The 25652-nt window shown below is 38.8% G+C and overlaps 2 protein-coding genes across 9 annotated transcripts in view; one reads left to right on the forward strand and one right to left on the reverse strand.

The window, feature by feature from the left end:
* The window catches only part of LOC137105265 (neuronal-specific septin-3-like), a 65831-nt gene extending 61511 nt beyond the window's left edge, over window positions 1-4320 (forward strand). For all 5 annotated transcript variants that reach the window (XM_067487215.1, XM_067487213.1, XM_067487216.1 and 2 more), the window contains one exon: window positions 1009-4320. In XM_067487215.1, coding sequence (XP_067343316.1) covers window positions 1009-1174 — 166 coding nt within the window. In that variant the 3' untranslated portion in view covers window positions 1175-4320. The remainder of the gene's footprint in view (window positions 1-1008) is intronic.
* A 2442-nt stretch (window positions 4321-6762) lies between these two features.
* Window positions 6763-25652, reverse strand: part of fbxl16 (F-box and leucine-rich repeat protein 16) — a 34016-nt gene continuing 15126 nt past the window's right edge. Inside the window, exons 3-8 of one of the 4 annotated variants that reach the window (XR_010911786.1) lie at window positions 23823-24065; window positions 22411-22676; window positions 16962-17046; window positions 16395-16458; window positions 12828-13555; window positions 6763-12731 (exon numbers count right to left, since the gene is read on the reverse strand). Coding sequence is in view for 2 of the 4 variants with exons in the window: in XM_067487219.1 (XP_067343320.1) it covers window positions 13407-13555; window positions 16395-16458; window positions 16962-17046; window positions 22411-22676; window positions 23823-24065 (807 nt within the window). In the remaining 2 variants the exon portion in view is untranslated. The other 3 variants (XM_067487219.1, XR_010911787.1, XM_067487220.1) reach the window with 3 other exon arrangements.

The following is a 25652-nucleotide window of genomic DNA, read 5'->3' on the forward strand; positions in this document are numbered from 1 at the left end:
TGTGGAAAAGCATAGATGTCATTTTCTGTCCTGACAAATCTGGTCTCACTTTCTAGAAGAGTTAGCACAGTTGTGTACCACTGTGTTCACAACAACTCTCTCCAAACAAAACCCTTTAAATCTTTATAATTATATTGTATTATTCGTAAAGGTGTCTTGTTTTCACTTTGATGATAATTTTTATTTGGCACAATATACATTTTGAAAGCATGAGAGCATAAGATAGAGACTGAGAGTGTGTATTTTACTTTCTGACAAGGATAATCTGACACTGACACCACTTTATGCCATAAGAGATCAGCTGGACAGATGGGAGAGATGAGGAAATGGTCTAATTTACATAAAAGCAACTGAATTCAAAACTTCAGTAATATATTCCAGGAAACCCTGCATAGGAATGTGTGATGTTATTTATGTTTTTAGTATCATGTATCATTAATGGAGACCAACTACAGTTAAGAGGTGGAAAGTGTTGTGTATAAGGAGCTCAGGATCTCTGCTTTAGTTTTACCTAATGTGGTCTGGCTGCGGAACAAACAAAGCTCTGCTTTAGAGTCCGAAGGTAATAGTTCAACATGTCCACCAGAGGGTGTAGGCAGGAGGGGTGGTGGCAGCTTCTGTCCTCTACATGTGTGCACAGAATGTACTAAGACACAGTTCACCCCACTCACATTCACTCTGGTTAAAAATGTAGAAAAGAACTGATGTAATATTCTGCAACAATACACAATGTCTGTATATAATGATAGTGCAGTAATTTTCCCCAGCATCCCTAATCCTAACATCATAAAATACTGCAGGCTCCAGACAATAATGAGGGGTTTCAGTGTTACTTGCAATTGCTAGTTCAAGCACTTCTTCTGGGACTGACATGAATAATTTAAAAGAATGATCTCTTAGCTACCTAGTTGACATGAACTGTCATGAATTACTATAGATCTGAATCTAACTAATGCCACAGGTAGGGAGACAACATAAAACTTTTTTGTTTTGGTTTTTTTTCCAAAGGTCTCACCTGCAGGACCTGAAAGACGTGACACACAACATTCACTATGAGACGTATCGTATACGACGGCTCAACGAGAGCAACGTGAACTTCAGTGAACTAAGCTTGTCCACCTGGCCGCTGGAGAACGGAACTGCTGACAAATGTGAATCAGAGAGCCAACTCTGATCCCCCACCCCCACAACCTCTTGTTCTTCTTCCTGCTGATGCTCCTCACACATCAGAATGACACATGGGGAAAAAGAAAAAGCATTTTTTTTACAATATAACAAAATAAGATGGAGATTTTCTTTTCTTTTTTTAATTATGGGACCAACTAGTGGATAGTATTTGAGTTTTTATATAGACATAAGAAATGCATCAAATATAAATATATTTTTGAATGTAAGCTCATATATTTTCTGGAAGGATGGTCATATATACAGAACAGAGGAGACTAGGTAGCAGACCACTGCTCAATATCAGTATCAAAAGTATGTGAGTTTTTTTTTTGTTTTGTTTTTTTACAGACTGAATTTTATAAGTAAAAATCAGTGTTGGACCTCACTGACAAAGCAACCAACCTCCCACCATATTATATCAGAATACATTCTGATATAATATGGTGGGAGCTTTGTAGCTTGATTAATGCTTGTGTTCTATGACATAAATGCTTATGTTCTGTTAAATTGGTGGAAAGGTGTAAACACAGGTGTAAACCAACATGTAAGCTTAGGTAAATGCATGATCCTTGAAGAAACCCCGCATGTTACTACTACAGGAAAAGTTTTGAATTAATTTGAAAAAAAAATGCTTCCAGTTTATTTTAATGGTTTCCGAAATGACTGTAACCAAACAGGAAGAATTAATCCATCCAATCCTGTTCAGAGAAAAGATGGTTGCCTTTTTATTTTACTTTGTTAATGAGTTAATAGCAGATATGTTGATCTGTTTTGAGAAGTTGACTAAAGTAAATGATTAAACTGTAGGCTTTTAGAAGACATGCTATAATGTACCATCCAGCCTAGTATCCCCATTTGCAAGCCTATTGTGTTCCATTCCGGTTTTTCTGTTGAATGTTTTTAGCCCACACAAGTGTTTAAAATACATTTTTAAAAGATTTGTTCACATTAAAGTGCAAACACAACTGAAGAAATGCATAAATCCTTTATCCCCTGACTTTTTTAATGAGTAACTAAACCTTAAATTGTTGTGGAGTTCCACTTTGAATTTAGTTCTGGTTAAAAGTCATTTTATTGGCTGACTAAAATCACTGATTAGCTGTCACTACCACTTCCAGATGTATTACCCCATGAACAGGGGATTTTTTTGTGGAGACAGAACTATGACTCAGAACTACATTTAGGCCCTAGTTCCTCTAGTGGAAACACGGGTTGAGGAACTAACTTAAGAAAAAGTTCCAGATCCTGGGGAAAAGTCCTTTTGGTGGTAATGGGGCTCATACCTAACACTGACACTTCACTTGCATTCTTTGCTGCTGAGAGTAGCTTTGGAAAGTAAGCATGTAATTGCCCTTTAAGGTAATTTCACCTGCCTTCAGATCTGGTTGTCTCCTGTGTCCACAGAGTGTTGGTTGATATGGGGAGAGGAGATGCACTCATGAGTGCACCTACTTCACTTCAGTGCAGATACACCACAGCAGAAATGTTTTTTTAGATGCTTTTTTTTAGTTGCCCTTTTAGTTTTTGTTAAGTGCCATTAAATTGCCTTAGCATGGTCATCTGATAAGGAGTGTATACAGGAGTATTATACTATTATACTATTCCACTTGGTCTCAGATTTATTCTGATTCTTTATTAATCACAAAGAAGACATTAAAAAGCATGTGCTTTGCAAGTGCCATGAGATATAATGATTTATGAGATGCAAGTGCCGGATAGGACTTAGAACTTTTTCTTCATAGACTTTGCAAAGAGGTCTGTCTCTTTAAAAGCTTTTTAAATATTATGAGTAAGCCTTCTGGGGTTTGGAAACTCATTTCACCATCGTGGCACCACAGATCCTAAGAACTTGGATCTTTTTCTGTGTCCAGACCACCGGTTGCCATTCATTGGCAAAGTGCATTGGGAGAGGGGGATTATTGACCTTAATGAGGGAGTTCAGGTAGGATGCTGCTTTTAGGTTGACCAGCTTTGAAACTCTTGAGGTTAGTGAATAGAGCTGAAGAGTGCTGTGACATGTTTCCTTTTTGGTTGATCACAAATGTTTGTTTGTGCATTCTGGGCACTCTTAGTAGGACAAAGGAGTAGTTAAGATATGACTAGAGACTGCACAAGAAATCAGGTATTCAGTGTTTGAACTGTGCTCTTCCGTTGACTGTTTATCAGTATCAAAGGGCAGTCATCTTGTACAAAGGGAAATCACCACTTCACCTTCTTGGGTTTGAAGAGGCCTTGTGTGGTGCAAAGTGCTGCAGTGCACAAGATGGAAAAATGTAAGCAGCTGCAATGGTTAGATGTGGTTTTCAGATTTATTAATAGCTTAAGTGTGTTGCATCTTTATATCACTACCCCTTTATCGACAGTTTTCAATTCCATTATGTTCTCTCAGCTAGCTTCACTGAGTAATGCTTGATTTGTGCGTTGCATGTAATGGCTACATGGTTTGTTTGTTTTTTTGCCTGCCATTTTACATGGTTTTCATTTAGCAGGTGCTCTACTTTTATTTGTTATTTAAATACTCCAAATATACTTTTACCCAAGGCAAGGTATTCAGGCACAAATAGCTTCTCTGATTTATGAGTTATATTTAAGATGGCTGCAAGTGCTTCAGTGGTGGCCACTGAGCAGCAAAAGTTTGACTGCCTGTGCCTATAGTTTGCATGACAGTTAATTCAAATACAATTTTACTCATTTGTAGAAGTTTAAGACACAGGAAAATAGTTTCACAACAGCCATGTTAATGATCCCATAGCTTGTCAAAGGTCCTAGTGCATGTTCAGCTGTCCATGTAGGTTATAAGGACAAAAATATATGAGAAGCTGAATATGAGTAGATTCTTATGTGCTACCTGTTGTCTTTACAAACAGGGTCTTTTTAAAATCAGTGGCTATACACCACTGGGTTGTTCCAGCCATACTAAGTAGTGTGCAAGTTCTTCACTGTCTTTGTTGGTGCATTGCTGCATCTTCTTGTGTGTCACTGCCACCTGTAGACCAGTAGGATGGTATGAAGCTCAGCTCTTCTCTGTATCCTCAACTTTGTGTCACTGTATAATAACAGATCCCATTTGATTATTGTCTTTGTTTTTAATAGTAGTAATGACACACATGTTAACGCTGTTGATTTACAATTAAATACTTGTCATTTTCTCAATCTAGTGTAAAGTCTTTGTAATGCACCTATTAGTCTGGTCTTTCTTACTGTACCACAATAATGTGTCATCTACAGATGACCGACACTACCAGGGGCCTCTGAATAACCCTGGGTCATTGTCCATCATTTGGTTTCCACGGTGTTGGTCTTTATATTAATATGTGCAGTTTAGAGCTCTTTTGCCACGTAGGTTTTAGCTCCTTGATTAATTGGTACTTCTCTTTTCTAAAGATGCTCCTGTTTCACTTGTGTCAAACTCTAGTAAAGGACCTTTGTTATTTAAACTTATATTGTGCTCAACTTAACACTGTGTTGAATTAATATTTGGACAAGCTAAGTGACACACAAAAAAGGTCTGGGTCCTCGTGGTATAACCCCATTTCTAAAAAAGGTGGGAGACTATAAATTGTAAATGATGAACTATTAGGAGGATTATTGATTGATTAATGAAATACTTTGAACACTTGTTTTACCCCCTATACATATGGCAACACTGCACAGATAACATAGCAGTATATTTTATTTATAGTTTGTTTTATGTAAGCATATCTGAATATAATGCTAGCAACATGTACAAAAGAAACTAGAAACGGGACGTACAAAAATGTTTTTGTTGTGTAATGCTAAAATAAAACAGCTGGGAGTTAATTGACATGTCAGTGTCACAACTGGGTATAAATGGTGCATTCCAGAGAAGCTGAATCCTTTAGGGGTAAGGATGGAATGAGGTTCGCTAATCTACGTGGGCAAGTAGTTGAACTTTTAAGTAACATTTCTTAATGCAGAATTATGAAGGATTTTGGCATTTCATCCTTTGTTGTAATGATAATAAAGGATTCAGAGTCTGGAGAAATTCCAAAAATCAAGCATGAATGGTCGTGATTATTTCTCAGGGTTTACAGTATTAAAAATGGGACCACCTCTGAAAACCAATGTCAGTAAAGATGGTTAAAAGGAGGGAGTGCTTCATTGAATTTGGAACCACCAGGACTCCCCCTCGAGCGGCCGGTGAATAAGAAGCAGTGTAAAGTGCTTTGAGTGCCAATAGGTAGAAAAGCGCTATATAAGTGCAGAACATTTACATTTACCAAACTGAGCGATTGACAGAAGGGTATTAGTTAGGGAGATGACCAAGATCCCGATGGTCACTCTGAAAGAACTCCAGCATTTCTCTGTGGAGAGTTGGGAACCTTTCAGAAGAACAACCATCTCTGCAGCATTCCAACAACCAGTCCTGTATGGTAGATTGGCCAGATGGAAACATCTCTTTGGTAAAAGTCAAGATAAGCAAAGATAGCCCGCCTGAAAGACTCTCAGACCTTGAGAAACAAAATTCTCTGGTCTGATGAGAACTGATGGGGTGTCTGTGGTGCAGGAAGTAGAGCAGTTGTTCACCAATCCCACAGTGGTCACATGCCAAAGTGTCCTTGAGCAAAGACACTGAACCCCAACTTAGTTGCTCCCGGTGCAGCTCGCCAACACACACACTTCGGTGTGTGAGTGAGTGCGTAATTGTGAATGGGTGAATAAGAAGCATTGAAAAGCACTTTGAGTACCAATAGGTAGAAAAGCATTAGTGCAGACCATTTACCATTTGAACCCGATTGGACATCTCTGGAAAGATCTGAAAATGGCTGGGCTCCTTATCCAACCTGATGGAACTCTAGAGGAACTGCAAAGAAGAATGGAAGAAACTGCTCAAAAAATGGGGGCCAAACTTTTAGCATCATACTCAAAAACACCTGAGGCTGTAATTGGTGCTAAAGGTGCTTCAACAAAGTATTAAGCAACGGCTGTGAATACTTATGTACATGTGATTTTGTTTCATTTTTTTATATAAATATGCAAACATTTCAAACAAACTTCTTTCATGTTGTCATTATGGGGTATTGTTTGTAGAATTTTGAGGACAATAATTAATTTCATCCATTTTGGAATAAGGCTGTAACATAAAAACTTAGAAAAAGTTAAGTGGTTCCTGGATTGGGGAAGAAAGAGGTATTTTGTGGGGGAGCTTTACAGGGCAGATTGTCCTCCACTGAAGGGGTAGCTACTCCATCCAGATTTAGCCATTACTAACTGTTTTTTGTTGTCTTCTTTGTTCATACACTTTGGAGAGGATATAAGTTGGATTTGTCGCTTGCACTAGTGATTGTACAGTAGTAGCCTCCTTCATTCTCCCGTAGAGGCAGGATTCTCAATCCTTGGACCTACTGTAAATCCTTGTCCTCACTGACAGGATGCAGAGCTCTGTATACCCTGTGGTTTCCTTACCTTGTAGTGTTGCTGTCAGAGGTCAGAGGGAATGCAGGTATGTTCTTTAATTTCCCTGTGAACTTAAAAATTGGACAACACAATTTCACAGTAAATTACTTAAAAATATGTTGTCAAATGACATATAGTGTCAGTAGATGTGTGGTGTTTCCCATTTAGTCCAGCCCATACTTTACAACGTTATATTTTATTTGCTTAGGAGCAGCAGGAAAACAAATAATACATATTTGACCACATCCATCCTTCTTTGCAACATTTCACCATACCATTGAAAGTACTGACACATACATGAGTGAACAGCACAGCTTTACCCACAATCAATTCATTTGTCTTCCTACCTAAAATCAATAGCATTTGCTGACCACATCTGGCTCTAGCACCTGATGTTGTTATGAGTCAATGCTTTTGTCAAATGGTCTAAAACATCTGGAAGTACCAAAGCTGCTGGTCATCACTGCAAAGAAGGTCTCCAGTCATAGTACGATCAGTACAGGCACCAGTGGGCTAAACACACTGAAACTGAAAAAGCAAACAAATTCTGCCAATTTCAACATTATCAATAAACTGTCAGTATTTATTTTACCTCTTACTTAAAGTTGTGCTGTACAAGGGTTGTAACAAAATTATGACAGATGTAGACCAAAGACTATAGGCAGTATTAAAAGTGACAGGAATGTTTACCTTAGAAAATGTAACTAAGAAATGTTTGTTGTTAGCTGATTAATGAATGACTTATGTGCATGTCATGGTTTCCTGATATGTAAACTTACATTTAAATCTTTTGGAAGCTCATTAAATGCAACAAATACAAAATAAGCACAAAATATGTTTTTTCTGATCAGAGGTCATCAGGGTTTGAGATTTTAGGAACAGAGCTTTTTGTACAGAACACATTTTGAATTAGAACTGGAACCACCTGACTATAAGTTCCATCCATTAATAATCATTTGGTGATATAGACATTAAATGACAGGTTCACATTTTTTAAATGTGTTCTAAAACAGTGCCCATGCGAACATTGACAATTGGTTTTGCAGTAATTTCTCCTGGTAAGACAGGCCTTTTAGAGAAAGTGTGATGTAAGTCTTAATGCAGCATTTGTGTATATGACTTTAAAATAGGGAGTGATGTTTGTACACTACTACTTCTACTTTTAAAGACAGATGCAACATTTGTATGTTGACAGTTTCAAGTTCTTTGAACAATTAAATGCATGTGATTCACTCAGATGTAGCCAGGGAAGGTGAAATACACTATGGGAAATGTAGCTTGTTTACTTTTTAAGCCTCTTGGCTTCTTTTTGACCTGCAGATAGTTTCTAAAGTTGCTTCTCAAACAGTGATAATGCCTGACAACCAGAGTGAGAAGAGCGACAATTATGTTACTTTAAAATTTGAGAACAAAGTGAATTAAAAGATTTCTTTTCAGAACTAGAGGATGATTTGATTGCTGACCCATTAGCCAAGTTTGTTGGTTTTCAAGAGTAAAGCCAAATGTGGTTTGTGTCATGTTTCAATGTGCTACATAAGTTAAGAAATATAAGTTTTAGTAGATGTTGCATGTCTGTCAGAAAGCCCTCTGGTTTTCTGGGGCTATTTTTTGGTAGGCACCTTTGGTCCAAATATGTTAAAACCCTTTCAGTCGAAATCATTGTTGCCAATCCTACAATCCTTGTTATGTGCAAAACATTTATAAAAATGTCTAGCATGAGGCTTAAGCAATCTGAGCTTATTAAATCAAGTAGGTATTTTTTAGCATATTCCTCTGTCTTTGCTGAGTTGCAGTTGATGTAAAATAACAAAAGGAGCTAATTAGGAACAAAAAATTCTCCAAACTCCAAAGGATATCTACTTATTGCGATGCATTTATGTATTTAAACTTTTTTAGAATTTTTGGCATGGATTGCACAGAATGGATTTTGGTCTGTCACTTATGGGAAGCATCTATTAGAGGGATATTTGAAAGGTCTTGTATTAACAGGAGAAATTGTTACAACGGGTAAAACCCTTTACATTTTTTTTTTCTTTTTATTTGGGAAGTTCAGTTATTAGTTTCCCCACACAAACATTTCTTAGAATTTTATCAGCTACAGCCATAATTCCAACATCTGGCCTTACCATAAAACACTGGGCTACAGCTTTGGGAGGACACAGTCACCTAGTAAATGTTGCTTTCAGGTGGTCCAGACTTCCACTTGAGCAGTTACAATAGATACAGTTAATAAGTAAAGTCTAGCACTTCATGCTCAAAGTTGGTTTCAATTTATTTTGGATTGAAGTTTTGTAATAGGCTCCATATAAACTTCATCTTCTGTGTCACCAAATGACAGATGTTGCCCTATGTCATCTTAATAGTCAGTGTAAACATTGCTTTGTCGGGACGTCTCTATGTATTTTATCTTCTGGATTAAGCTGCCACATTTAGGACAATAACAGTAAATGTAACTTGTCATCATTGTCTGCCTACTTTTCCTCAATGATGGACCAAACAGTGACACAAAGCTGACACACATTTGCACAGAAGAAAACACGCTCTTGCCTGTTATGAAGATTTTAAAACTTTAAGTCAGTGCTAAGAATGTTAATGGTCCCTGATGTCTAAAAGAGTGTATTATTAATGTGTTGTAAGTTGATTATTTTACATAGGGGTCTATAATTTTCAAAAATAATTAGATACAAATTAAAAACAAAAACATCAATTAATGCATAAGCTTATTCAGGCCAAAATTTGAAGCAGGTCACATAAAACATAATTCAAAAATGTTTCTTTGATAAATAAATCATGTAAATAAGACACAAATTAAAATTAATAAATAGATAAATAAATAAATATACTTATGTACACTGAATAGATGCAGAACAACCTCTACAACGAGCCTTCTTCAAAAAGAGACGCAGACCAATTAACCCATGCATGGTCTGCCATGTCTGTAAAGGACAACCTCAATCAGTCAATTTTAGCTGAGTCAGCCATCAGTTCAAGGCAACAAGACACATTTTATGTGCTGCTGCAAGATGCATTTGGCACAACAAAATACTGGCTACAATACACTGACACCAATCTCTGCTTTTGGCAGTCAGCACATCTCAGGACACACAAGAGGCAAAAAGCAGCACGTTAGCTCATCCAGTTCCTCAGATGAGAGCAGGAAAAACATGACTGGCTTAAAGGTTTGTCCATGTTAAATAAAGTCTTAGTTTTTTCCTTCCTACCCAGAGTCAGACACACTTTCAGACACTGTCGTATCATTAAGCAGTACAAGGACATGCTGAATCCAAAGTTTAGTTGGCTTATATAGTATGTACAGGAATGTAAGGTCTGAGTTTGGTGAATAATTTTACTGTTCACCTCCACCTTTTAATAAATCTGAATAACATGCTGGTTTGATACCAACCTTAATGTTACATTGTAATTACAACTACTACAGTGGCAAAAGTTGCCAAACTACAGTACGACCCAAGTGGAAATAAACCAGGATTGTCCTTAAAAACATTGTCATTAAAGACAAAGAGATTAAAGACACTAAACTGTTTGTCTTTAAGGTGAAATGCTGTGATCTACACAGAAAGCACAAGACGAAAGTAATTACGCTGAACATATCTGACACAAGAGCCACAGAAGTGTCCTCCTGACTAATGGCATTCAGCATCAGCTTATTTGATTGTTTTCCTCACATTTTACACTGTTCTAGAGGCTTGTTGTATATAATGTAAATTTGTGTCCTATCTTGGGGTGGTTTTATAATTGTAACGTTACTTACGTTGGAATCAACATTATGTTTTCTAACCCTGAATGTAAAAAGGCTGGGACATTATGTAATATGGAAAGAAAAAGAGAATAGTTTGATTTTTGAATTTAAATAGTATACATTTTTCACATTTTAAAAATGAGAAATCATGATATTTCTTTAATAACATTTCAAATTTGATTTGCAGCAACATGTTTCAAAAATGTTTTTCTTATTCTGGCTTGGTGGAGTTTTAACTTGCATTTGTTGATGCAGAAACAAACTGTGCTTGCTGGCAATGGTTTTCAGAGGTGGTTCTGAGCCGATGCAGGGATTTTACTACAGATTTGGCTCTGTTTTGAACACAGTGCGGACAAAGATCAAAACCATTCATTACTGGTTTTTTGCTTCATCCCTCTAGCACAGGGATTTCTCTGGATTCTCTGAAACATTTAGTAATGAACTGTACAAGGTGAAATCCATCCATTCATCACTATTCCAGCTGTCATTGAATGTCCTGGACAGGTCTCCAGACTATCTCAGGTCAAACATAGAGAGACAGACACAGACAGAGATACACAGAAACGACGTCTGCACTTGACAGCTTACCTTCATGACATACATAAGGCTACAGGGAACCAGTGAGTAGTTGAATCCTTACCATTTCAAATAAAGCAATTCCTTATAATAATTAATAATCAATCCATCCATTATCTGTAACAACTTGTCCTGTTTAAAGTCACGGGAGGGTTTAGCTTTACCAGCTGTCACTGGGTGAGAGGCAGGGTCAGGTCTGGACAGGTCTGCAAATTATCTCAGGACCAACGAAGATACATACAGAGACAGACAACCATTAACACTCACATTCACACCTAAGGACAATTTAATAACCTAAAAAGCATGTCTTTGGTCTATCGGAGGAAACTGGAGTACATGGAGGAAACAAGCTAAGAGAGAAAATGCAACCATCACACAGAAATGTCACAGCCAGCCAGAGATTCAAACCGCTGACCTTGTAGCTGTGAGGCAGCAGCACTAATCACTCCACCACTGTGCTTCCCATGATGAAATGCCCAAATTACAATTTGTAATTTTCTATTATTCTTTATTAGTTGAACTATAAGCTCACACACATAATGAACATAGTGATGAAGTCACATTATGGTTTTTTCTGAAAGACAGTACCTTTTCAAGAAACTAACAGGCTGCCAATTCATTTAGTTACCTTCTGGATTTTCAACCAGGTGTTCTTTTATTTTGTTTTGTTTTTTATAGTTTTATTTTTCAAATTAAATTGGTCAGTTTCAACATTTAAATATTTGGATCTTGGAATTATTTGTAAATCACTGCATTCTCTCATCATTCACACCTTACAAAATGTCCTCACTTTCTTGAAAATGGGGTTTGTAGATTACTCATCAAATGCAGGCCACTAGCTGAGGACTAATTGTTTGTCATTGTAGGATTAGGTAAACTAGGATCATGATCGCAAGTATAAACATAAAGAAGCCATTCACAAGTTATGCTGACTCTGGGTTAGAAGGAACAACTGTAAAAGTCCTATTATACTAATTTGATTAAAATCTTTTTTTTAAATGTAGAATACTTTAGTTTGGTTTTTCACCTTGGCTGCAGTCGACACTGTTAGAACCTTTTTTTCTAATAAATACTGGGATCCCTGGGCCTCTCTTTTTATGGTTTCAAGGGGTCACAAAATACTTTAGCAGTTTCAGAAGTTCAAAATTAGCTGTGTCCCCATCAGCATTGAACAACAGAAGAAACTGTTAAATCCCAAACCAGAACAGAAAGATTACTGAAGTTCATTAATAGTTAAAGTTAAGAAATATAAGCCCCGACGGTCACCATGATGCTTTTCAATTCATTATTGGAGAGAAAAAATCACCAGCGTTTAAGGCAAATGCCTTCTGCAAACTGCTGATAGCTTATGTTGTGCTGCCTCAGACACAAATTTCCTGTTTAAAATCACAACATTCACAGTTTACAACAGTCTCACCTTCAGATCTGTAAATTAAATAATGTGTGTACAAAAAAATGAAGAAGAAAGTGGGGGGAAAGTGAAACAATGAGCCAACCACGCGGGCAATTCCAACACAAAAGAACAATGTAAACAGTTGGTTTTCAAATGTTCACTCTTGTTTTCAGGTTTTTTGATTTCTAATAAGACACAAAAATGGAAAAAAGGTGGTGGTATCCCCCAAAACATGGGAATCTGTGAGTCTGAGATGCACACTTTACACACAGATGACGGGAGAAAGAGACCAAGAGAGAGATGTCCCATCCCTGTGATTCACTTTCTGAAATGCATCTTTAGTTCTCTCTGATTTCTGATTCTCCAGCTGGCATGTGGTGTCTCTCTCTAAACAAGAGAAACCTGAACATTTGATACCTTCTGAGAAAGAGAGTAACAGCAGTTATATTACATAGAGTGATGGGAATAGAAACATCAGCACTCATGGTCTTGAGAACTTACATTTGTTTCACTTACCATATACAGTATGTGTGTGAGTGTGTTTACAGTCTGTGAGCGCATGTAAAAGTTCCAACATATCAGCTCAAACACAGTCTTTATTTCCCTTTTCCTATATCTTCTGCACTGCATGTGTAGCTGTGCATTTCACACCCATCAGGATCCATTCCGCTTAAAAAGACACTAACAAAAAAACCCGCCTCAAAGTCAAAGAGAAGCTCCCCTCAGTAAACAAAAGCCTTTAAAGGAACTTGCTGTCAGACAAGACGTCACACCAAGCTCTTCACTCCAGCATCTTCTTAAATGAAGCTCAAACACCATCACCCAGTGGGTCTGGCGTGTACTATCATCTGCCATCCTGCCTCTCTCATCCACCTGCAGGTCAGTCTACTCAATGGGGTGTAAAGAAAGACAGGCAGGGTGGGGGGGTGGCCAGTTGGGGGGCAGGTAATCAGGATTGTCGTGGTGTAGAAGGAGCAGTTCAGTCTCCTGGCTAGCATTTGAGAAAAGAGTGAGGAAGAGTAAAGAGGAGGAAGGTTGAAGTATGACGGTCAGTCGTTGGGTGGGTCGGTTGGTCGGCGGGGTGGGTCAGTGTTCTTACTCGATGACCATGCAGTGGGGCAGGTGCTGGGAGTAGTATTTGAATAGCTCCGCAGTGGCCCCGGGGCAGTTAGTCAGCTCCAGCTCCTCCAGCTCCTGCAGCTGGATGAGGCCTGACAGACCGGTGGTGGTCAGCAGGGGGCAGCCTAGGGTGAGGGGGGGAGGGGGGCGACAGGAGAGAAAATACTCAGATGTTGGCTCAGTAACTGTCCAAGAGCAAGCAGAAAATCTGATTTGTCTTTACCTAAGCCATTCTATACATGTGCATACTTGTGTGGCATGTGCACAGTATGTGCACTTAAAGTGTGTAGAGTTTTTATAGGCTTTATGTGAACATCTATACAGAATCCATTATGATCCTTGTTGGCTTAAGAGGCAATTAAATTTACGTCACAGAGAAACTAGCAGACACATGGATGTACTGTAGGTTGGACTTAAGATGAAGGATGATCCTTTGGTGGCCAACAACATGATGACATTTCAAAAAAACAAAAACATTTCACAAAACACTGTTACAGGTTGCGATTATGGGAAAGGTATTTCGACATGTGGTCAGGAAGAGCAAGTAGAAAAGAGAAATAAGAAATAAAGAAGAGAAGTAAAAGAGCTGAAGATTGTTTAGCTCAATACTTGCACTTTTACTTCAGTATTCGGTGTAATTCTACCCCCTCTGCACACACTGTATCACATGTTGCTGTGTATGGGGTTGTGTAGCTACAGACTGCTCAGAGTGGCCATGCTGACACTGGTCCTCCATGACAGTATTAACCCTGAATTCATGGAGTTAAAGTGGCACCAGCATGTTCAAATTACACTGCAGATGCTTGTTTTTGAATGTTGTCGATAAGCCATGTAAATGGTAAATGGTCTGAACTTATATAGCGCTTTTCAACACTCACCAGGAAGCAACTAAGTTTGGGTTCTGTCTGTTGCTCAAGGACACTTTGACACATGAGCAGAAGAACCGGGGATCGAACCAACAACTGTAGGATTGGTGGAAACCGCTCATGGGCACAGTCGCCCCATGTAAAACCAGAATTCTGATAAAATGTTCACGTGTGTTCAGTTGCACAAATTAGGATGCATTGGGACAGCTGGAATTCAGGGCCTGGTGTCTCAGCGGTAGATCATTGGGTTGGGATGCAGAAGGCAGAGGGGGTTCGAATCCCACTCCCCCAGGTGTGATTGCATTGATCTACTCAAATAGCTAGAATATGTGTCTGTGGTAACTAAAACAGTTTTTGTCAGAGTTACAAATTTGTAAAGCCCAACATATTATGTCTGTACCATTCCCCTTGTGTTGTTACACCAACAGTTTAAAATCTACTGCTTTCTGCTTCACTTTTCCACTTTTTACAACAGGATAAAGTGACCTACAAAAACTTAGACTTGTGAGTTTTTTTGAAAGCTTGAAGAACAAAACAGAAAAACGTTTCTTTTATCATATTCCAATCTGTAAATTGGGAAATATCTTCTGGGCAAAGTTTACATACATTTTTTAAATTTTCTGTCCAAACATCTGATGTGGTCTTCTTAGACCTGTATTTCTGAAAGATTGGAGTGTGCACTAGATGGCACTATAGGGTTCCAGAACAGAGAACAGGTATGCTCATTCAGTATGACCCACTTACACAAGCAGTGAAACATCGTTCAGCTGGTTAAACTTTATAGAGAGCAAAGTCACCATGAAAGTGTCATTTCAGTTACTAAATCATAGAAATTTACGTTTAAATTCTATATACAGACATACAGACATATCACACATACATTAATCAGCCACAACATTAAAACCACCTGCCCTACATTGTGTATAGCCACCTTGGATAACCTGTGGAGGCCTGTCTGAAGATGTCCTCTAGTATCTGGCACCAAGATATCAGCAGCATGTCCTTTAAGTCCTGAAAGTTGCCAACTAGGGCCTCCATGCTTTAGAAGTTTTTTACTAGCACATCTCACAATCTCACAGATGCTGGATTGGATTGAGACCTGCGGAATCTGGAGGCCAATAACCTCAAACTCTGTCTGTCACATCCCTCAAACCATTTTAGAACTATTTCTGAGCTGCAGTGCTAAAAACTTTACTGATAGAAGAGGCCGCTGCCAAAAGGAAATACTCATAACGAGGCATGCTTGGTCTTCATCAACATATAAGGGTATGGTAGGTGGTATGTATCAAATTAACATCAACTTTTATTGCAGGGCCCAATGTTTTCCAACAGAACATTGCCCAGAGAATCAAGATGTGTGAGAAAATGGTCCCAGTAGTAAATGACACACTCCGCCTTCAACTTTTCACTTTCACATTTTCTCTAAATATTTATAATCTTGACTTCATTATCTAATGTTCCTTGAGATGATTTTGCTGTGAATTGGTGCCTTATAAATAAAGTTGAATTAAATTGAAATGAAATGAAACATAGATTTAGCTATCCACATGGCGTGAAGGAAATTCTGACTGATTCAGGCCACGCCACCTATCTTGACACTCACATGAGTTCTGCAAATAGTTTTGGTGGTAGACAGCAATTTCCCAGCAGTTTGGGCTACAATATAGCACTAATTAAGCTACAAAGTGAGCCTTGGGTACCTATGACCCTGTCAGAAGTTCAACAGTTGTCCATCTTTGGACCATTTTTGGCAGGTACTGACAGCTGAATAGCAGATATACCACACAAGACCTACTGTTTTAGAGATGTTCTGACCCAGTCGGTCCTTGTCACAGTGGCTTGGACCATTGTGCTGTTAATTTTTTTGTGTCATTATAACATAATAATCAATCATTTTCTCTCCTGTGAGTGGTTTTAATGATGTGGTTGATTGATGTTCTTGCTGTGTTCCAACACACAACAAAGATTGTTTTTATTTCAAAGGATTAATGGCACTATTTTTAAAAAGGTTTATCAATGTGGACAGAGTACAGACAGATCAGGTCACATTTTACTGTTAGGTATTCCCTCAGGGAAGAGATAGAGTGAGAAATCATACCTGCAAGAGACAGAAGACGAAGACTTCTCATTCCAAACAAATGCTGCAGTCCAAAATCTTGCACCTGCAATCACACATACACATTTTTCTAACTTGTGTCTGTGTGCGTGCGTGCAATGTTTATTTATGTAGTAGTTAAATAAAACCTATGCAACGTCAGTACAGTACTCTACATCACTAAGTTGAAGCTTCACATCAAATTCTTACTTAAGTAGAAGTGCATGCTTGAAAATATAGTTTCTGTATTTTGTCTTAGATGACTAAATTTACTGCTTTGCCTATTTGCATGACAAGAAGTTGAAATTAAAAAAATATTGTATTATGTTTTGTTTTAACAATGTCATCCTATCATTCATATCATCTCATCCTATCAGTAGCATAAATATACTCAGCAAACATCATGCAAATCAATGAATATTTGCATTTTCCTGCATATTTTATTGCTTAGTTGTTTCCACAGCCTGGAATCTTGGTTGCTAAATGATTAACAGTGGAACATCGGCTAATCTAAAATGCATTGAGAAACTCCTGTGCGTGTGTGTGTGTGTGTGTGCGTGTGTGCGTTACCTGACAGCACCAGCGCAGATACAGGCTTCTTAATGATGACATAGTGGACAAATAGCCCAAGCCAGTGTCTGTAATCCGCACACACCTAAAATAAGACACAACTTCTGAACTGACATCATATGACTTTGATGATTGCCCTTATAGTTTACCTTTGTAGTTTAGCTTTTAGGGTTGTTGACCAGTTGTCAAGGAAAAATGCATAGCAATGGTTTTGTTAAAAGAGAGTTCAGTTCAGCTCAGCTACTGAAGGGAACAGACTCGTGGACTACAAGAGAGATGATAACTGGAGCAAAGAAACCAAGAGGTAGCAAGGTAGAAGTGAAAGGTTCAGTGTGTAGCTGTGTAGGCACACGGTATCTTACAAGGTTCTGTGGGTTTAGCCATACTTTGAGAAACTTGTTTGATGAAACTGTTTGTGAACGTGTTTATGAGATTACTGTACTTAAACTTGTATGTACAATTCAATCCATTATCGGCTAAGTTGAGAAACAAACACAATAAATGTTTAATGTTCGTCATACAACTATCCCTGGAATGATGTACCTCTTGGACCATCAGATATGAGTAAGATCACCTCTACAAATACGTTTTTCTATTTTAATATAAAGAATATGAATACTTTCCAAAATGAGAGTACACTTAGTGGTCAGTTATATTTTCTACTCTATATGTGTATGCCTGCTTATTAATGCAGCTCTCTAATCAGACAATCAAATAGCAGCAAATGCATATACAGTAAGAATGCATATATGGTCAAGAAATTTTGTTGTTCAGACCAAAGCATCAGCATGAAAAGATGTATGTATGTGACTGAAGTGATATGTGATCACATAATGATAGTTTACAGAAAATGGTGGCAAGACCATTTCATCAAAGCCTTTAGGTCAAAGGAGAATGACTAGAATATGAAAAGTGACAATAGGTCAAAGTTATGTCACACATAGACATGTATCTAATGACAAATACTGCCAGCTAAGATCAGGAAACTGAGCCTGCAGACTAGAGGACACAGGCTCAACAGAAACAGAAAAGCATTGCTTAGTTTGATGACTCAAAAAGCATGCTGCTACTTGCAGATGATAGGGTCAAAAAAGGGTGTCAACAGCATGAATCCACTGACTCATCATGTTCAGACTTGTGCTTTTTTCGTGGCATGAATTAGACTACTCTTAATGCCACCTGAGTATAGTTGAATGCAAGTGTCTGCCACAGCCTGGGGCCTGTGCCATGAAGTAAGATTAGTAGGTTATTCAGCTCTCTTTGTGCTTAACCCAGAGTAAAATTGGGCTTTTTGGCTATTTTTGGGGAAAATCAATAGTGTGCAACAGCAAAAACACTGCGTTCCGACAGTGAAATATAGTAATGGAAGCATCATGGCATGGAAATGCTTCCCTGCAGCAGGCCCTGGAAGGCTGGTAAAGGTAGAGGGGGGGGAATGAAAGCAGCTAAATATAGTGATGCAGTCACTTAGGAGAAAATTTGACCCTAAATATACAGGCAAAGCACACAAACACATGGTTTATAGACAACAAGGTTAATGATCTGCAGTGGCCAAATCAGAGTTTAGACCTCAGTCAAGAATGGAGAAAAATACCAGTGTCCAGATGTGTTTAAAGATTATTTATCCACACAGGGTCAATGCTGGAAAGGACCAAATACCAAGTAGAGGGACAGAATACCTATGTAAACACTTGTTTTATATTTTATAATTTTTGTTTGTTTGGCCCCTGTGGTACAACTCTACTGCCTACATGTGTACAATGCAACCACAAGGGGGCAAATGCCAGTGTCTTCTTGTGCCAGTCCCAAGTCTGGATAAATGCAGGGGGTTGTGTCTGGAAGGGCATCCGATTTAAAACATGCCAAATTAAACATGCAATGACATGCATGACTTTAACATGATTTAACACGAGTTAACAACTACCGCCACCAATGCTGTTGACCTATAGGGTGCTGGTTGAAACTGGGCTACTGTTGGCCGAATAAGGAGAGGGGGAAGGTGTGAGGCTTGAGAGTTGGTTTACATTAGGCAGAGAAAGGAACGTGGATATACTGTGTGTCCAGGAGACAAGGTGGAAAGGTAGCAAGGCTCAAAGCTTAGGAGCAGGGTTCAAGTTGTTCTACCATGGGAGTTGGATAGGAAGAGAAATGGAGTAGGAGTTTTCCTGAAAGAGGAGTTTGTGAGTAATGTTCTGGAGGTTAAAAGAGTATCAGGCATGATGAGTCTGAAGCTGGATATTGAAGGAGTGATGGTTAATTTTGTTAGTGGTTATGCCCCACAGGTAGGATGTCAGTTAGAAGAGTTAGATGAAGTGATGCAGAGCATCCCTAGAGGTGATTGGTGCAGATTTCAATGGACATGTAGGTGAAGGGAACAGGGGATACACAGTATATCCACCTAACACTCTTCAGGACAGGAACACAGAAGGACAGATGGTGGTAGACTTTGCAAAGAGGAGTGGACTACATCTTTTGTCGATGCTTTAATATGAAAGAGATCAGTGACTGCAAACTATTGGTAGGGGAGAGTGTAGCCAGACAACACAGGTAGTGGTGTGTAAAAGGACTCTGATGGTGAGGAAGATGAAGAGGACGAAGACAGAGCAGAGGACAAAGTGGTGGAAGTTAAAAAAGGTAGAATGTTGTGTAGTTTTCAGGGAGGAGCTGAGACAAACTCTCGGTGGTCAGGAGGTGCTTCCAGATGACTGGACCACTACAGCTAATGTGATCAGGGAGACAGGTAGGAGGGTACTCGGTGTATCATCTGGAAAGAGGAAAGTGGACAAGGAGACTTGGTGGTGGAACGAGGAAGTTCAGGGCTGTATACAGAGAAAGAGGTTAGCTAAGAAGTGGGACACTGAAGATAGGGATGCAACATAAGGTGAAGGTAGAGGTGGAAAAGGCCAAACAAAGAGCATATGAGGATTTGTATGCTAGGTTGGACACTAAAGAGGGAGAGGTGGGTTTGTACAGGTTGGCCAGACAAAGAGATAGAGATGGGAAGTATGTGCAGCAGGTAAGTGTGATTAAAAATAAGGATGGAAATGTAGAGAGAGGACATAAAGTTAGTTAGTGTGAGAGAAGAGGATGCAGAGGACAGGTTTAGATGGAGGCATGTGATTCACTGTAGCGACCCCTGAAAGGGAACAGCCGAAAGGAAAAGGTCACAGCTCTAATCTCTATGAGAAAATATGACACTTATAATGTATGAATTAATTCACATTTTAAATATTGACATCACAGGGAAAGAAACCCCTTTATAACTTTATCACTACTGAAGATGTCAGTGTTGAATACATTAAAACTTGACAAAATTTGAACATTATATAAATCCTATAAGTAGATTTTACAGCAGTAGCTACAATGTATTTCATTGGAATATAGAGGACTGGGTGAATTGATATTGAGTGTCATCCTATTGTTTGGCTGATTCCCAACAATTGCATATTGTAGATTTAAGGAAGTAAAATTTTGCCATTTTTCTTTAGTTAAATTACCAACAATAGCTTTCTACCATTAACTGACATCTTTCCTCCTGTCGATATGTCTGTGTCCCTGAACCTTTGCATTTTCACAATGATGTAAGTGTTTGTTATTCTAAAAACATTTGACCTCCACTGGTCTCCACTCCTCCAACTCTCAAAGCTGGCAACAACCTGAACTGCATTCTGAACTGCATACAGGACGTCTCCACCCTCGATGCAAATGCAGCCACAGACAGCCTCTGCAATACACTCTCCTCTCCTGGATGGTCTCTGCCCCATGTCTTCTAGACCTGCTCATCCCTCAGCTTCTAATCCGTGGCTATGACTGGATCCGTGAGCAACACACTACATTCAGGAGTGCTGAGAGGAAGTGGCACAAATCCAAGACTCCATCTGCTCTTGCTGAGTATCAGGATCTGCTTGTATCTTTTTCTCACAGTGTCACCAGGGCAAAGACTGAATACAACCAGGAGAAGCTGAACAACACCACGAACTCCAGAAATCTGCTAATCTACCCGCGTCCACCTCCGCCATCCACCTCTCTCACTGCCAACAACTTTGCCGGCTTCTTTACCAACAAGGTGGCAGACATCAGCTCACAGTTCTCTCCTCCAGATGATGACATCCTGCAAACTTCTTCCAATACTGCATCGCTCCCATAATTTTCAACTCTGACTGAGGATGACGTATCCACCCTGCTCCTCTCTAACTATCCAACCACCTGTTCTATGGATCCGATCCCTTCACAACAGGCACTTTACCAACCTCATTCAAGCATGCCCAGATTACCCCACTGCTTAAGAAGTCTTCTCTTGACCCCTCCCTCGTGGTGAATTACAGGCCCCTTTTTCCATTTCTGGCAAAGACCATGGAACGAGTGGTCTTCAATCAACTCTCAGACTTTCTTTCTAAGAACAACCTCCTCCATCCCTCCATCAACCAGTCTGGCTTCAAGAGTGGTCATCTCACAGAAACGGCACTCCTGACTGTCGTAGAATCTCTGAGCTGCAAAAGCCGCTGGTCAGTCTTCTGTCCTAATCATACTCAGCCTATCTGCAGCCTTTGACGCTATGAACCATCAGATCCTCTTGTCCACATTCTCTGACTTGGGCATCTCTGGATCAGCTCTAGCCTAGCTTTGGTCTTACTTAAAATGATGAACCTTCAAGGTATCCTGGCAGGGGCATGTTTCGATCTCTAATAGCCTCTCTACTGGTGTGCTTCAGGATTCAGTTCTTGGGCCTCTTTTTTTTTCCATTTATACGACAAACCTCTATCAACCAGTATCAATATACTACAATCTGTTCTATCACGTAGTCATATGGTTTTTCTATAACTGCTATGCTGATGATCATATCAAATCATATATCATGCAATGCCCTGTTGATGGGGTTCAAGGTATGCACAACCATTGATGATCCAAAATGCGGCAGCATGCCTCATTTTTAATCAGACAAAAAAAGGACTCATGTCACACCCCTGGCTAGCTGCCCGCATCCTGTTCAAAGCTCTGTCTCTTGCCCACAGAGTAATCACCTCAACAGCTACCTACTTCAGCTCCCTCATTCAAGTCTACAATCCCTCCCATCCGCTGTGCTCTGCCAATGTACAACATCTGCTGGTCCCAGCATCGCACAGGAGACCAAGCAAAACTTTTCAGCTCAGTGATCTCATGATGGTGGAATGAGCTACCAAACTCTACTCGCTCAGAAAACTCATTCCCCAATGTTCAAAAAACTTCTGAAAAAATAACCTTTCTGTGGCTTCCTATGCAATTAAATCTATTTAAGAAAAACTTTTAACAAATGTAAACACTTCATGTGATAAGACTTTGCTTTGATGTTTTCTTCTTCACTTAGATGTTTGCTTGCCTTGTACATAACTTGTAAGTCGCTGTGGATAAATGCGTCTGCTAAATGACAAAGTAAATGTAAATGAAAGTCCCAGATCTCAATCACACTAACCTGTCCAGGACCAGTTCTTCCAGCTTATGCAGATCACAGGCAATGTACTCCAAGGCCATGTCAGTGATCCGAGGGCACCAGGACAAATCTAGGCTGCGGAGCTTACGCAGGTTCTCAGCGACCAGCTCCACACCATCGTCAGTAATCTTAGAGCAGCCAGAGAGGCTGAGGGCAGTCAGGTTAGGGAGGCTGTGCACCATGTTGACCACACCATGATTGGTGATCTCCCAGCATGAGTGAAGCCGCAGAGTGTGGGTGGTGTAGCCCTAAAGGTGGAGGGAAATGTATGTTTATTTGATTATGCCTTAGTGTTACAAAATCTCAGAATAAATCATATCAGAACTTATCCTGAATACATCCTACATGCGTAGGCCTTTTTACCACCTGTATCATCATTGTCATCTTGTCAAGTTTAAATATTTGTTTGAGATAAAAGGGATTTTATTCTTGAATTAAACCTACTGAATCATCACTAGAAAGTCCTCAGATTGCCACTAAGATTGGAATATATTTCATAGATGCACATATTTTCATTAAGCTAAACATTTATAGAAGTATATTTATAGAAATATATAGAAGTCATTTATTTTACCTCCTTAATTTTATTTGAAAAGTTATCTGAAAAGCTCACTGATGTTAATATAAAACTGTTAAATGGACCAGTATGATTTATTAGACTTATTTATTAGATATGTCTATTTTGTTTTGCTAAATTAGCTGGATTGCTGTTAATTTCCTCATTAAATGTTCTGCACTTATTTAGCGCTTGTCTACCTATTGACACTCAAAGTGCTTTACACTGCTTCTCATTCACCAATTCACAATCAAACTCACACTAATAGGGGAGCTGGTACACAGCTGACCAAAACTCACTAGAAGCAACTTAGTTATGGTTCTGTGTCTTGCTCAAGGCTACTTCAACATGTGACCAGAAGAGCCAGGGATCAAACAAACAACTGCGGGTTTGGTGGACAACCGCTCTAACTCCTGCGCCACAGTCACCTGCTACTTTGATTATTGTTATAAATAATAAAGGTTATCTGGTTGAGATGACAGGGTCAGACAATGTATGGATGTATGTAGGTGAAAACATGGAACATGAAAGCCAGGGCCCCCTAGTCTCCATGTAATGGACACTAACTTTATGTGAGTCATGAACAAATTAATGAATGACTTAGTGGTGATTCACACTGTATCTGTAACTTTAAGGAGCAGTTATTGATCATTGGATGATAGATTTCAGAGATCATAATCTTTTTCTTACAAGCAGCCACAGTATTCTCTTTTTATTTTAATTTTACACATCATCTTTCCATCTAGAAACAGGGTTTGTAATTACTGTATGTGAATGTAAACGTTAAAGTACCAAGTTGGTATCTATTGGTATCTGTTGGTTGGTTTAGGCAACCTACCTGTTTGGCTGTGAAGTAGGCCATTGCTGTGTCAGTGACGTGGTAGGCCTGCAGGCTCAACTCTGATAGGTTGGGCAGGAGTTGTGAGATTGCAGCAATGGCATCATCCGCAACATTGATGCAGTCACTGACGCTAAGGGAAGTTAGCCGCGCATTCAGACTGGACCATAGCCCAGCCTCTGTGAAATCGTTGCAGCCGGACAGTTCAAGGTGCATCAGGCCTTGCATTTGCTCCAACATGACCTGCAACATAAAGGTCATCAGACTGAATTTCTGATGTAGCTGCTAAAATGTGCTGACAGAGACATAAAAAGAAATTAAACAGTAGCTAAAAGCAGATGAATTATGGATTCTCATGACCACCCAAATCAATGAATAATTCCTTTTTAACTAAAGCCTTTTGCAATTATGTGTGAACAAGACTTAATTCCTTTTAGTTATAGTGTAAAGACCAGACAGAGAAATTAACATTTTTATTTAATTCTAATACGTCATTGCAGGTTTTATTATGCATATAATTTCAATGCATAACGTTTCTGGAAAAGGGAGTTCAATGAAGCACAAAGCAAATGTTTTTTGTTTTTTGTCTTTCCTTCTGTTTGTTTTACCTGCAGCTTGTCCATATCCATTTCATTTTAGCTATTTTCATTCCATAATTCTAAATGTTGGTTTGACCTATACATACAGTGTAGGTGACTACCTGTTGCCAAAATCGTATAGAACACTGCTGCAAGGCACCATACTGTTAGCACTAGTATAGCTGACACATTCAATAACCTAATAACCGTCATTAGAACTGGTCTATTTTCCTGGTTTATTTGAAAAACAGTAACCTGACAGTTTTAGTACAAAAGCAGAGATTTGCTTTGAAATGTGTTCATGGCTGTCTGCCCATATTTAAAAATTGGGTACATACATTGGTTATCAATCTTTATACAATATATATAATCTATACAATTTATTACACTGCAACTTAAGAAAGCACATGCAAATAAACCAAAAACGCAGAAAGAAAAAATAGTAACAAATCACCAATTTTACTTTTAAACATTGCACCAGGATTTTTTAATTCATTTGCTTGTGTTTGGTTCTTGGGTTTTAGTGTGTTGACTTCTTGGGGTCAAATCCCCCTTTTGTCCTATTAAACATTAGTATAAAAACATTTTAATAACTCCTGACTTTTTACTTCTATTTTTATCTACATAATTTCCACTCATTCAGACTAAAGAAATAGGCAACCACATTAACTCTGTCCTGACTGTTAACTGACTAACAAAGAGGTGGAATTATGAAACAAAACTACTGTAATTAAATTAAAATGAGTTCCAACACTGAGCAGAGTTTTGACTGTTTAATTGACAATTTAATTGACACTATGTCTAGACTTTCTCAGAACATGGATTATTCCACATTATTCTACAATATTCTGAAGTAAATGTAAAAGCTAAGGAAGATGGTAATGCATTAATCAGCACACCATAACAGAAAAGTCCATATATAGATCATGCAGCCAACAATTTCATCTCTCTCCATGGCAACCATCCACTCATCCCAGAATAGCAGCCTAGCCTAGCAGGTATGAAATGCCAACTGAGAAATACTCAGCAAGCATTATGCCTCTTTTGTTGCTAGCATTGGAATATGAGAGCAAAAAGATAAGGATTCTAAAAAAACCAGAAGTAAAGCACAAATAATAGCACCAGACTTGCTTAGCTGTGGTTTAGAATGCATCCAGATGAAGTGGAACTGCAGTGCACTATCTTCTGTAGTATTTCCACTGTTTTTCAGATTTGTATATTGTTGTAGAATTAGTCAATAGGATTGAATGAA

The sequence above is a fragment of the Channa argus genome, chromosome 20 (genome assembly GCF_033026475.1).
Source record: "Channa argus isolate prfri chromosome 20, Channa argus male v1.0, whole genome shotgun sequence".
NCBI classification, from domain to species: Eukaryota; Metazoa; Chordata; class Actinopteri; order Anabantiformes; family Channidae; genus Channa; species Channa argus.